Here is a 15350-nt window from a genome sequence, read left to right on the forward strand (position 1 = left end):
GAAACAGATCCATAAAGATCAAGCTTACTAGCTGCTTTGCTTCTCAATATTCTCTGGCTGGCCTCTGTTATTTTCTCCCACCAATAGGGAACCTATGTAAGGACTCTATATGGGCTCTTTGATACCCCATAAGGGAAAAAGGGCAGATTTTTGTTTACAACACTTCCAATCAGGGTTACAAGACTGGGAGCACTATGCTTCATTCACATGTCATGCAAAAATGTGGTTTAGCACAATGAATGAACAGGAATGAGCCTCAGCAACCCTTAGGCTTCCACATTCCCCCACCCCAGTCAGGATGCTTTCGGAAGCTTTTGCTTTCAGTCTTGGTTAACCACAGCTTGCCATGCCATCCAGACCCAGAACTGTGCTTAAAATTAACTACAATGAATGGAATGGTTTGAAGTTGCTTCTTTTAAGCAAAGCCTGGTGAACATTAACCAGTTTATCATTCCCACACTACCTCCAGCCACACACAAAGAGGAATCCAAAAGCCCAAAGCACAACCAAGAGCTGGTTCATGGAGAAATATAAATCACTGTTTAGCACGACATGCAGTTTAGAATGAACCTGAGCAAAGCCACAGGCCTGTTTGCTCCCCCTTCTTTTGCTGCGCAACTGGGAAAGTGACTTCTGGAATTTCATTCAATTTCCACAACCTCTTAGATCACACTTTAAAAACAAACTGGATGCTTGATTATACAAGCTTCATAACCCATGGTTTAACAATGACTTGCTGTGAAACAAACCAGAGTTTGTTTTAAACCATGCTCTCTGGCTGCTACAGAAAAAACACACGATTCATGAAGCATGAGAGTGCCATATTGACCTGAATATATGGTATACTCCTGCCTCCCAAATGGCTTGTACAAAACCAGAGTGTGCTTTATAATAATTGACTCTCAGCTATTGGCACACAGTAAATGAAGGGTAAGTCCACAAAGGCCTTTAAAGTAGCAGTGTTCAGGTGAGGAGATGTTCCTGACGTTCTTTGGCTACTCGGTATGTACTATTGCCCATCCGGCAATACCAGACACAAAATAGTACCAAATGTACCCTTTGGGGACAACATTTAAAAACATGGAGAGGCATATCAATTCTAGCTAGTTCCATGGATTGATTACCTAGAGCAGTGGTAGGCAATATACTGCCTTCCATATGTTCTGGACTACAACTTCCATCATTGCTAACCTTTGGCCATGATGATGGGAATTTGTGCTCCAGAATATCTGGAAGGTGCTAGGTTGCCTATCCCTATCTAGATCCCTTACGGCCGGCTTTCAGAAGTCAAATTGACTTGGAGGGTGACTTGGAGGATGATTGGGGAGGGCATAAGGATTCCAACTGAGCGTTCTCAGTGGTGTTACCCCAGTTGTGGATTCCTTTTCTTAGCCATTTTCTCCCTGCTGAGTAACCTTTCCTAATCTGGTTAACCCCCCCCCCAACGTGATTCTCATTATGATTGACCCTATGCTGCTATTGACCTTTTTCCTAAGCTAACAGCAGTGGCAGGAGTGGTGAGAATTTCCATCATAGTTGTGAGAGTGGGAGGAAAGGTCTAACATTTCCCTCTCTGCAATTCCTCTTTTGCTGCTTAGTTGACAGGGGAACATGTAAGCATAGTGAAAACGAGGCTGGACTACGAAAATAAATTAATTTGTATCTGGAGGCCCCCCCCCCATTTCCTGTGGATTAGTGGGAGGGTATTTTGTGGGCCATGTAACATTAAGCAGTGGGCCAGTGTTGGACAGGGGAGTGGGGTGGACTGCACACTTCTGAATGAGAAATAGAAAAAAAAATGTTATGTATCTTGGAGACTACGTGTACAGATCAGAATATGTGCATCCTACCTGGAGAACCAATGGAATGCAGGCAAGGTTTTCAACATTTCCAAGGCCTGTGGGAGATTATTAATAATGGCTGGAGAATGCAGAAAAGTTAGTCAATATATGCACATTCCCCAATGCCTGATGAAGACCAGGAAATGACCAGGAGATGTACACAATTCCCGGGGTTATGAACACATTCTCTATAAGGCTAGGAGAATTTGCAGCGACCACTTGTTATACACATTAGCAAGTTAACATACATATGAAATTCCCCTTAACATACATATGTAATTATGCTTCCTTTCCCCACAGATGTGCAAACACAAAGAAATGTTCAATAAATCTGTATACAGAGTATGAGAGTTGTATATGTGTGTGGATGTGACAGAGTGATGGAGATTGATAATATTTATACAATCAACTCAATATTCAAAAACCTGGCCATCCTTTTAGTTACCAAATATCATTCCATCCTATTTTTCTATACAAATTAATTATAGGTTAGTACCAATCAATAGCCTCACATATAATCAAGCAGATTGCAATGATAACATATATATAACAACTGCAGCATAGGCCAAGATTATAAATACCACCATTATGTCAATACTATTTTCATTAGCTTGAATAAATTCTGCAGTTAATATCCAACCCATATCTATTCCATTCTAGCTCATAATATTCTTTCTTTACCATGTTATTCAAATAACCTAACGCCACAAATAGATCTAATGATATTATATAACTTAATATTACCTATAATGGATAGTTAACCTTTTTCCAAAAAAAGTTAATTTCTGTAGTATCTACGCATTCCAAAGAATAATACCATTTCATAAACCCAGGGAGAGGCATATAAAGAAATCAGCCCTAACAGACAGAAAGGACCCATATTTACACAGATGAGGCATCAACATAAAACTCAAAGGCTGATATAAAAATTAGTAAAATAACAACAAGAATCTTTATTACGGTCCAGAGACCCAACAAAAATTAGTAAAACTGTTTGGCCTCAGCTTTGCTTTGTTTACTTCCTTCAATATCCTTCCCGTTTCCATTGTTAAGTATTATTTTTCCATAGTTGACATTAAATATTACAAATAATCTATGCTCCAAATGATTCCAAAAGTATGAAGTTACAGATCTCCTCCCACCCCTTACAGAATGTTATGTATACTTCTCACATATGGCATAATATTAAGCAGCTTTATCTCTTACCAGAACTTGGCATATGGTTTACTCTGGCTGGATTTAACAATTCTACTGGCTGGTCCCTGCCAGAAAGTCCATCTGAAAAAAAGAGAGAAACCCACCTAGTGTTAGTAGCTCCAGCAGGTTAAAGTTCACCAGAGGGTCTGAAGACATGACCTGATGAAAAAATAGAGGCAAAGAAACTGAGCTACGATTCATTCTCTCTCTCTCTCTCTCTATATATATATGTTTTCAGGTATAAGTACAATTTACATTACAATATATTTTGTTTCAGTATTCAACTGTATTGAACTCAATTTTATGTAAGAACATGGTTGTTTTTACACAGTGCGTTAATATTACTGGCACTCTGTACCTTGCATTTAAATTGTAAGCAACTGTTGTAGCCTATGAGACCTAATACAATACAAATTGATCATTCTAACAGTTTGGTTAAGTTATTGGTAAATGATTTGTAGAAACTTTATTAACTTCATACTTAATAACAAGTTGCAGAAGAAGCTATTATAGAGTTACCGGTAATAAAAACACACTGCACAAAGTAATGAACAATTCTGAGAATTTTGGGTTCCTTTTTATTAAGTGCATGAAATGAAACTACAATCTGGAATTGTTTGGGGGCTTTTCACTGCTGTTATAATACAAAATACGGATTGTAGAATATATATTAAATCTTTATTGTATATTAAACAGTCCAATATAGGAATTAAATTCAATTCAATTGTAAAAAAAGACAAAATAAGTTTTTCAACACACAACTGAGATTTCAAGAAGACCATGTGTTAAGAAAGGTTTACTTTAAATGGTATAAGCAGAAATTCATGCTGTCAAAGCACTTTCCTGGTTATAATTTTTCCAGGCCACTGTGCCGGGAGCCCACTGTGCCCCCGGGTCAGGAGCTGCCACGGCCGGCCACCACAGCTGAGAAAAGTGGAGGGCAGCATTGCTGCAACTCTCCTCTCTCTGCCCCCGGAGGGTCAGGCTGGACACAGGAGTAGAGCTGCAGCTGGCAGCGTTGGGCCAATGAGGGAGCCTGTTGTTGGAGGCACCTGGTCATGCCCCCTCAAAAAAAATATGCCTGAGGCCACAGTCCCCACAGCTCCCACACACCCTACGCCATTGACCCACGTCACGCTGATCTTTTCGGGATGCTGAGGAGATCAGTGTAAAGCCGGCTTTCCAAGAAGGTCTTGCCCATCAGCTGGCATCACTAGTAACATAAGCAGATGGGCAGGTGGGCATGGTTTGGAGGAATGGCTTTACAGGCCAAATTGGACTCTCTCCCCCCCCCCCCAGTGGGCCCAGACTGGCCCACAGGCCAGAAGTTCCCACCTACAATGTGTAGCCATAGCCATACACGATTTCCTCAGGAACGGAAAGCTATTTCCAGCTGCTACAACTATCTGATCATCCAGATATAAAGCTGAATCTAGCAGCACCCCTAAGCTGATTTTTCAAGTTGAGTACATCCCCCTTCAACTCCTAATCCACAGTCTCTCTCCCTCCTGACCAGGAATACATCTGTCTTGTACTGAGCTTCACAATGAGAACCTTGAAGCACCAGTTCAGAACCCCATTTTACCACATCTCACATTTAATTTAGTAAAGAAAAACATCACATTGGGTCTAGAGAGGAATAAGTTATATCACTGTAGCTGAAAATGATACTCCCCAACTAAAAAAGGTAGAGAAAAAGACAGCAAATACAACATTCTGAAGGCAAATCACATTTCTATTTCTACAGTCATTGGCCAGGAGTGTACAGTGCAGACTAGAACAGTACAGGTCATAGAACATTGAGAGATCAATTAGGCAATTGTGAGGTAAAATGTCAGAATAGTTCTTATTCAGTAGCTATTATGCTGTGCTCTCTTTGAAAAAGATTTGACTATCTCAAGTTACTAATGGCTTCAATGACCCACTAAAGAAAAAAGAACTCTGCTAGTGGCCAGCCAGAAGAGAAGGGAACCTTTCTCCAGTTGCTAGACTTGGCCAGCAAGATACAAAACATTACACAGCAACCACCTACAATTCCCAACGACAAAGAATAATTCGGAAGAACAGAACAAGGAAAACTGAAGAAGAAGAGGAGTTTGGATTTGATATCCCGCCTTTCACTCCCTTTAAGGAGTCTCCAAGCGGCTCACATTCTCCTTTCCCTTCCTCCCCCCCAACAAACCCTCTGTGAGGTGAGTGGGGCTGAGAGACTTCAGAGAAGTGGGACTGGCCCAAGGTCACCCAGCAGCTGCAGGTGGAGGAGCGGAGACTCGAACCCAGCTCACCAGATTACAAGACTACCGCTCTTAACCACTACACCACGCTGGCTCTGAAGGAAAAGGCAAAGAGGACAGGATAAAATGGGGGTTCACAGAGACTATGCTTCTTATATAGAAGGGAACCTCACAAGTCAAACTTTCTGTTTATGGTTAGCTGAACTTTCTGGTTCTCCTTCAGCATAGCATACATTTCCATTCCACCTTAAGGAACGGACATGGGATTGTTACATGTCATATGTCTGTTTACATTCCAACACAGTATGCTGGGAACTTCCGTTGTGTGTATAGCTTTTGATTTTACTTGTTCTCTCTGAGACGACATGAGAGACGACATGTTTCTTTGTCCTGATTTATGATTACTAAATCTGTAGTTGTAGTATGCTTCCACAAGCCTCACGCCTATTCTGTATGCGTAGTTCGATCTGCTGATAGTGTGCCGTGGCTCAGAAGCCCGGGTCGCTGATTTACGTCAGAGCAGAGGCAATGGTCTTCATAGCGGCACGGCTGGAAGGAGTCGGCCGAGCTGGGGCTAGCCAGCTGGCCTCCCGGCCCTCTGCATGCCGACAATGTCCACTGAGGGCAGGAGAACCCCTATTCACAGAACTTGTTGCAAGATCCTCCTGCCAAAGGATACTTCCACCAAAGCAGAGACTAGGGTGGCCATCTGCCCTGGGTGCTTTAGCCAAAATTCCTGCATTGCTGGTTGGACTAGATGACCCCTGGGTCCTTTCCAACTGTACAATTCTATGATTTTCTGTACCTTGCTTTTGAGCACTGTGTATTTTGCAGTGATTGGGTGTGAAATCATCACAAATTATAACCAGGCAAAAGTTTCCTATTTTTCTCTGGGAGAGCATTTTCAGTCATTTTGGATTGTCATCTCCCACCAGTAGGAGGCAGGGCCCGACTATGAGGAGGAGTCTTTGTGTTGGGCTCCCCAGTTCTCCTTTAAGTGCACCTTACTTTTAAAATTCTTTCTATCTATCTATCTATCATTCATTCATTCATTCATTTCTAGTTGTTTATTCTCTCTTTCTCCCCCCCCCCCATCCCAAGGAAGACTAGGATTCACATGGATGGCGATCTCAGGATATCTAAAGTGATGATGATAATAATAATAATAATAATAATAATAATAATAATATGGTGGCTTCCAAAAAAAATATAAAAATACTGTAATACATCAAACATTAAAAGCTCCCCTAAACAGGGCTGCCTTCAGATGTCTGGTAGTTGTTGTTCTCTTTGACATCTGGTGGGAGGGCGTTCCACAGGGCGGGTGCTACTACCGAGAAGGCCCTCTGCCTGGTTCCCTGTAACCTCACTTCTTGCAGTGAGGGAACAGCCAGAAGGCCCTCGGTGCTGGACCTCAGTGTCTGGGTAGAACGAGGGGGGTGGAGACGCTCCTTCAGATATACTGGACCGAGGCCGTTTAGGGCTTTCAGTTCCAGCCTCTCTACTTTTCAGATTGAATGGATGGGTTAACTGAAAGGAGGAAGCTGTTTGCTTTCTCCTGCCTTTTTGCCTTCTCCACCTTGGAGAATTCATTAAATGTGGTGGGGTGAAATCACAAGGCTACTCTACATATGTCCTGTAAGAGGATGTGGATGTGACCACCCCTCTATTATAATTATAAATTAAATTTTGATACCTCCCTTCATCTGGGGATCACAGGGCGGTTTACAATTTAAAGACACAAAAATACATACCACAGTAACAAACAAAAATAATAACTCACTCCCCCCCTCCCACGATTGTGGGCATGATTCCCTGAGTCCTATGGAACATCAATTTTACTCGAAGCCTGAGGACTATGTGGTCTGGGTGAACATCACCACATTCCCCCCAAAAGGCCAGAAACCCCAGCAATCTAATCTGCCTAGACAGGAGGATAGGAGAATTTTGTATATGTGTTTGTTCTTGTTGATGTGTGTGTGCAACAAATATTTAGTCCTGCAGGAGGGGTGTCATTTACAGAAAACAATGAGAACTGGCTTGTAGCAGGTCATCTCTTGCGAACGCAGAAATGTAAAAAGCCACACAGTTATGAATACAGCCAAAAGTCATGTGAGGAATTAAACACGGTACTGTACTATGTTGATCCTTCCATCCAGGCAAGCATATCAGCTTCCCAGACAGAACAACCCCCCTCCTCCTTCCCCCATACACTGTTCTCAAGGGCACATGAGGTGGGAAGCCTCCATTGTGGAAGCAGAAGTCCTGCTCCGTGGGACTGAGGTTGAGTAAGGAAGAATAGAAGCCTTGATAATAATTAAGAAGTACTACTTTTCTATAAGCAATACTTAACAGTACACCTGCCCCAGATCTGTACTTGCAACACCACCAATACACACAAAGAACTCGTTTCCATCACATCCACGCCAGACTGCTTGATTACTACTGTTATCTTTTCCTTCCTCTGTCCTGAAAGCGATGGCTTCATTTATTATTACTATTTATTAAATTTGTATACTGCCCTTCATCCGAAGATCACAACATAAAAATACAAAGGAATTCATGGATGTGGTGGGCATGTTGTCTCAAAACATGAAGAGTGTGCTTTCTTTATCCAAGATACTCATTGCCTTTCAGCTCAACTGCTGAGCAGACATTGAAACAGTGGCTTTCTAAAGGCAATTAAATGTGAGGGAAAGTGCATCCAGGCATGTAGAGCAGATGCCCTTGTCTGAGAGAACAAGATCCATTTTCTATTCATGCCAGAACATTTCCCAGTGCTCTATGCCTTTTAAAAACTTGCCTACTTGCCTGATAGACAGAGTAAGTGAAAAGCTGTAATACATTTTTGTTGAAATACGTGTAATACACTAAAATGTAAAGAAATTGTTCCTTCAGCAGATTCCTGAAGAACACAATATTACAGACAACCCATGCATGTTGAATGACAAAAGTCACCTGCCATTATGAAAAAGTTTGAAGTACTAGCTTTACTCAAAATAATTCAACTCTTTGTCAGCGGCTGGAAGACATTATACAGCCAAATCACAATCCCAAACATTGATAAATATTTTTGTACTGCAAATGCACATTGGGAGGCAGAAATTTGGGAGAGATATTAAATGAAAAGGATGCTTATCCCCATGAAACATCCCGAACAAATGCCCAAGATACAGCTGCTTTTCTGCAAGCAAGGGTTCCAGATCAGTTTCCAAAGCAAACATGTGAAGATGACACAGTTTGGAAGCACATCTTAGTAATGTAAAGGTTTGAATATACCCTCTTGGCGTGGTGCTCTGCACAGTTAGAAAAATCATTTATGAGTCTTCAGTCCAAATCCTGAAATGCTTCACATCTTCTTCTTCTTTTATGATTAATTTTTATTGATTTTCAACACAAATTAAAAACAAAACAACACACGCACATAAATGCTTCACATCTTCTGAAGAGTAATGGTCTCTTCCATGCCCTGAATTTGCCCAACAAATGCATCACAAACACAGCAGGTGGATGGCGAGAAGCAGAATATCACCATCCGTTGCTCTGGACTTGCGAGACATTTCCAAAATGCCATGCAACCAGCAATGCCCTCACTCTTCCCTCATAGTTCGAGAATAAGGAGGTGAGCAGTGTGAGAAACTCAGATACCTAAGCTACTTCCCAAATTGCCCCTTAAACCTAGGTTACAGCTATTGCAAAGCTGAAAATGAATTGTATATATTGTTAACACAATAAAATTCAAAAAGCGTAATGTGGTTTTCCCACTTTTTTAGCTTCTGTTTTGATTCCCATCGGTTATTTCAGGTGTATTTTGTGGCCTTTTGAAAAACAGAAGCAATTAATATTTCCAAAAAGAAAGCATCAAAAGTATCCCAAACCATACCATTGTATTTTGGGCAAATTAATCCAGAGTAACTACCATTTCCTGATTCCGTACTAACAACAGCACACACACAGGCGTGTTGAGCTGGGCCCAACATTGGGGAGGCCGTCACATGCCTCACCCCCACCCCAGTCCAGCCAGGCCCCTTTGAGGAGCGCCAGAGCGCCGTCCCAGAAAGCGCTCTGGTGATCACAGCAGTGTGCGGGGAGGGTGAAAAATGCCCTCCACGCCTCCTGCACCCACCTGGTGGGCCAGCGCTTGCCTGAGAATGCTGCCTCAGAAACACCGTCTCACGGCGCTGCCCAGCGGACCTGACCCAGGAGCTCCCTCACACCTGCAACCCTGTACAGACCAGGGGGGGGGGGGGACGGCAACGCTACTGCTGCAGCCTCTCCTCCACTGGGCCAGACCTGACTCAGGAGCAGAGCTGAGGCTGGGCTCGAGTGCTTGCCTGGCGGCTGCGGGGGATTGTTGGAGGGCCTCAGCTCCCTGCCCACAAATACTGAGGGGGCTGAAGCCCCTTCCGTCTACTATAGCTGGTGCTCCTGCCAACACATATTACAAGCCTGCACAACTGATGGCAGAGACACCCACCTTGAGTGTCCAGTTTGGTGTCCCTCAATCCCCCCACTCCAACATTTGTTTTGTTTTTAAGCACCACTGTGAGAGTCTAAGGTAAATAACACTTTATTATATTTTAGTATATATGCTGCCAAAGCAAGCATGGTAAATAACACTCTAAAATGCACTACAAGCAGTGACCGTTTTAGGCATGTCCTATATGTGTGTATGGGGACGCGGGTGGCGCTGTGGGTTAAACCACAGAGCCTAGGACTTGCCCATCAGAAGGTCGGTGGTTCGAATCCCCGCGACGGAGTGAGCTCCCGTTGCTCGGTCCCTGCTCCTGCCAGCCTAGCAGTTCGAAAGCACGTCAAAGTGCAAGTAGATAAATAGGTACCGCTCCGGCGGGAAGTGAAATGGCGTTTCCGTGCGCTGCTCTGGTTCACCAGAAGCGGCTTAGTCATGCTGGCCACATGACCCGGAAGCTGTACGCCGACTCCCTCAGCCAATAAAGCGAGATGAGCACCACAACCCCAGAGTCGGTCACGACTGGACCTAATGGTCAGGGGTCCCTTTACCTTTATATGTGTATGACCAAGCAGGCGCACTGAACCCAGAAGTGACCCAAAAGTCACAAAATGGGGTGGGGCAGTGCAGGAGTGGGGTTCTTGCAGGTTTTTACAATAGATTTTCAAATATATGTGATTTCACTTAAACGCATGGTGCCTTGGAACTATGACGGAGTTTGAGGCTCAGTGCCACTGATAATACTCCCTAGTGGTTTATTAGAACACCACAAGTAAAACATGATGGTACAGGTCCAGTAAGGAAAGCATCTCAGGATGCTTAGTACTGACAGAAACAGCGTATTTTTTTTAAAAAAAAATACATGCTTCAATGGCGCACAATACTTTGTGCCCCAGATTTTCAAGTTAAAAAAATCAGTCATAACCTTTATGAAAGAATATTAACTTGCAATCTCCAATAATGTTTCTCTGGAATAAAAAAGCTTTTGTAGTTAAGATAAAATGGAAGTATGGCACCCTCAGTGTGGTGACCTCTGACATCAGAATGAACAGAGAGCACCAATATCTGAGGTTATTTTAAAAGCAGCAAGAAAAGGGCAATAATTCAACTTTTATTTCAACTTGAATTCATTTCAGGACAAAACAACCAGCTACTACTAATTTATATTTACTTCCCAAATGTGAAAATTATATTTTACTGCATGGGACTTCAATATAAATAAAAAGTATATGAATAGCCCTTGAGGATATCTAAAGTTCAAAATAGCAACACGGCAGTCAAAGTAAGTGGAGGAAAAGTTAACTCCTCCACACTATCAAAATACAGAGAATAAAATAATTCATTATTTTATGATAGCATTCACAGAACTATTAACATTTTCATCTGTTATTACTGGTGGCTAGCACATTAGCACATAAAAATCACTACATCCTGTTTCTGAACCCGATACTACTACATGGGTGGTGTTTTTTGGTCACATCTATGCAGGACAAAATGTAGAGGCCTCTTTCATGCCAACATCTTATCATAACATGTCATCTCCACAAGATTGCATTGAGTAGCTAAACACACAGCAATTTGTGTTAATTAAAGCACAGAAGATACACTACGGGGGGGGGGGGGGTTAGCAAAAATGTCACAGACCAAGATATACATAAGACTGTCAATATGTGGTAACTTCCTAGCCATTAAAGAAGCAATTATATCAAAAATTGGGAGTTCAGAACTCCAAGTTTTGCAAAGTCCAGGTTTTGAAAAGAGCATGTACCCACATGATGAAAGCCTGGAAAGGCCCAAGCTGAGGGATGTGCTGAGAAACTTGAGAGACTGAAGCTGGCACAGGCTCAAAGAACAGGAACATCAGTGAAAAGAGGCCCGACATACACAGAATCAGCACAAAGCAAAGTTTTGGGGGAGACAAGTGTGCATGCTTAATTCCCAGCCCTCGGATCACAGTAAGTAGAAGGCACAGGGGCTGGAGGTATGAGATGCCACCCCAAGTCTAGCCGGTATGCACAAAGCTAGAGCAACAGCTGGCCAAGCTGGCCCAGTTGAAGCACATTGAAGGCTGTAATAGAAGATGCACTCCCGTGTCCCAATACTTTGGGGGCAGCAGATTCTGTAAGTCAGCTAGAGAAAGCCTATCCAGCCCCTGTAGGAAGCTTTGAAGACAGGGCTCCTTTAATTCTAGGCATCTTCCTAAGTTTCTGTTTGTGGAAGCTTTATAAATCCTTACAGAACACTTAGTCATATTTCTCCAAAGGTAAAGGGTAATGATAATAGGACAGTTAAGTCCCATACAAAGGTGATTATGGGGTGCAGCACGCATCTCAATTTTCAGGCCAAGGGAGCCGGCGTTTGTCCAGAGACAGCTTTCCGGGTCATGTGGCCAGCAGGACCAAACTGCTTCTGGCACAATGGGACACCATGACAAGTGCCAGAGCACATGGAAATGCTGTTTACCTTCCTGCTGCAGCAGTACCTATTTATCTACAGTTGCACTGATATGCTTTCAAACTGCTAGGTTGGCAGAAGCTGGTATCACAAGGGAATGGGGCAGATCTTGCAATTTACCAGGGGCAACTACAATGACCCACTGCTTCAGCTTCCACCAACATCTACCCCCACTACTTTAAAACTCTTCATAATTCCTCAAATTCTTCCATTTGTCATTTTCACCCAGAGTACCCTGTTAGACTTCTCTATTCATACCTGGTCCCAGACCCTACTACATGTCTAACACCCCTCGTTCTTTGCAAGATCCTGATTAAAATTCAGAGACGGTAGGTTTCCTAACTTGCTCCATATTGTGCACGTAGCCTTAAAACTCACATCATCTATCACTTCTGGTTTCCCATGGTAACATTTTGTTCTAGAAAGAAAGGATTTTTGACCTTACCTGGATGGCTTTGAGAACTCATTGCTAGCAGAATTTAAACAAGTGTGAGAAAAAGAGGCTAGCTTCTGAACAGACAACAGTTCTGGAGAGCTTCAGTGCTCCAATGGAACATAGGACGTAAATTCAGGAGGAAACACATTCATAGCCACCAGATAAATTCCAGATCAGAAAGACATTCTATGTTGTGAAGCAATGCAATCCAGCAAGACGGTAGACTACTCAAGTTGTTTTCAAAACGTAATCCTGTAAAGAAAAAATGTCAAATGAATTTGGTTTCTTACATACAGTGTTCATGCTCCCATACTTTACTGCTTGTTATCATCTTACATTTTAAGACACAACAGATCATGATATACCCCTATGCACCTCTCCCAGCATTTCTCCTTTTGCCTTATCTCACTCCCACTGTGCAGTCATTTTTCAGGGCAACAGGAAAGGGTTTTTTAATAAATGCATCAAACAGAAAGTCTCAGCTGTTCGCCTATCAAGCAGCACTGGTTGAAATACAGGTTTTTAGCTAAATTCAGATATTAATTGTGCACATATGCTGACTTGGCCTCCCAATTTAGGGAGAATCTGCTGCTCCAGACACTCTAAGCAGAAGGCCTATTTTATGTTTTCCCTTCAACCCTCCTCCACCCCACCCTGGTGCCTCTCAAACTACTGTTACCCATCACCTGTAATTTCTCCTCCCCTTCTCTTTTCAGTTAACTTTTATCTTATCCCTTCTCCCAACAGAATATTAAAATCATGAGAAAATATCAAACATTAAAAACTTCCCTAAACAGGGCTGCCTTCAGATGTCTTCTAAAAGTCAGATAGTTATTCATTTCCTTGTCATCTGATGGGAGGGCGTTCCACAGGGCAGATGCCACCACCGAGAAGGTGTACTTAGTTTTTCACACATGGCTTCTCCCATCTTGGTTTTATTTTTGTTAAATAAATCTTGACACAGTGTAATATGTCCTGTGTTGTTGTTCATCTGAGGTTGTATTGTAAGACTTGTTAAGAAACAGATGATTGTTACTATGTCCTGTAAAACCACAGAATTCAAAGAGGGTATACTTTCTTTTTCCCATAGCAATCTCAGACTCAAAATATAAAAATTAAAAAGACTATGCAAATCTAGAAGGTTGCCTTGCACTAATTTTGACTGCACCAAAATCCAGCTAAAACTTAATCTCTTCTTGCTGGGTGGCATTTTGGATTTCCAAATGTAGCACAGTGAACGTTGCCATAGCTACAGTGGAATTCTACCATAACTACTGCCTTGCAATGGCTTGATGCCTGTATACAAGCAGCTGAGCTTACTTAATTCACCACCCTTTTAAGACTCAAAAACAGCAACCTGTTTTTGATCCTGGGTTTTTCTCCCCAGTTTTTTCGTAGCAGAAGCTCCCTCAACAAAATGTGTTACCAATGTAAATAAATGCAGAGCAAAGAATGGAGCACTCATTCATCCCAGAAACCACACTACACCCATGTACCTGGGAGCAAGCCCCATTGAATTCATAAGAAATTACGGTACTTCCAAAAAGAGGTGTATAGGATTGCACAGTAAACATAAAAGGAGCAATGGCACTTAAGCTCCAAAATCCAGGGAAGGGAGATACAAGGAACCAAAGACACTGGAAAATATGGGAGGGGGTCCTCCATTAGCACCCACAAAACCAATACTAATAGCAGAAAAAGAAACTCCACCACCTGGCCAAGAATCCTTCCACAGTGGAATTATGAATTTTGGTCACTAAAAAAATGGAACCACATATCAAAGGCAGTAGCTGCCATCTACTTTTCTGAGTGACTCAAAAACTGTAAATACAGTGAGGGGGGAAAGTATTTGATCCCCTGCTAAATTTGCCTGTTTGCCCTCTGGCCAAAAAATGATCAGTCCATAATTTTAATGGTAGGTTTATTGTAGCTGTGAGAGACAGAATAACAACAGGAAAACCCCCAGAAACCCAGAAGACAAAAGTCAGAGATGGATGTGCATTATAATAAGTGAAATAAGTATTTGATCCCCTATCAACCAGCCAGATGTCAGGCTATCTGGTATCGTCACTGTATGTAATGAGCTGAGATTAGAAGCACCTGCTGTAAGGGAGACGTCTTATCTGTAATCCCAGCTTGTTACAGTACCTGTACAAAAGACACCTGTCGAGAGAAGCAATCAATCCAGCAGATTCCAAAGTAGCCACCATGACCAAGACCAAAGAGCTGCCCAAGGATGTCAGGGACAAGACTGTAGACCTGCACAAGGCTGGACTGGGCTACAAGACTATTGCCAAGCAGCTTGGTGAGACGGTGACAACGGTTAGTGCAATAATTCACAAATGGAAGAAACACAAAATAACTGTCAACCTCCCTCGGTCTTACTGACTTGGAGAGCATCTGCAAAGAGGAGTGGGACAAAATACCTCCTGAGATGTATGCAAACCTGGTGGTCACCTACAATAAACGACTGACCTCTGTAATTGCCAACAAGGGTTTTGTCCCCAAGTACTAAGTCATCTTTTGCAAAGGGATCAAATACTTATTTCACTCATTATAATGTCCTGTTTCCTAAACTATTGCTTGCTTACTACTTAGACTTCATTGTACAGGTAATAGATAATGTATGTGTTCTCACTGAAATGTAACCATTCCACACGGAAACAGATGTTGACTATATATCTTGTTCTATCTTATCAGCTCAATGATTAAGCCTC

The 15350-nt window shown here is 42.4% G+C and overlaps 1 protein-coding gene across 6 annotated transcripts in view; it reads right to left on the minus strand.

The window, feature by feature from the left end:
- Positions 1–15350, minus strand: part of HDAC4 (histone deacetylase 4) — a 115993-nt gene that overhangs the window by 80213 nt on the left and 20430 nt on the right. For 4 of the 6 annotated variants that reach the window (XM_081861862.1, XM_081861861.1, XM_081861859.1 and 1 more), the window contains exons 2-3: positions 12643–12885; positions 3048–3119 (exon numbers count right to left, since the gene is read on the minus strand). In XM_081861862.1, coding sequence (XP_081717988.1) covers positions 3048–3119; positions 12643–12664 — 94 coding nt within the window. In that variant the 5' untranslated portion in view covers positions 12665–12885. Of the gene's footprint in view, positions 1–3047; positions 3120–3142; positions 3198–12642; positions 12886–15350 lie in introns of all 6 variants that reach the window. The other 2 variants (XM_081861863.1, XM_081861860.1) reach the window with 1 other exon arrangement.

Source organism: Podarcis erhardii (assembly GCF_964252035.2).
Source record: "Podarcis erhardii genome assembly, chromosome: 1".
Taxonomy (NCBI): domain Eukaryota; kingdom Metazoa; phylum Chordata; class Lepidosauria; order Squamata; family Lacertidae; genus Podarcis; species Podarcis erhardii.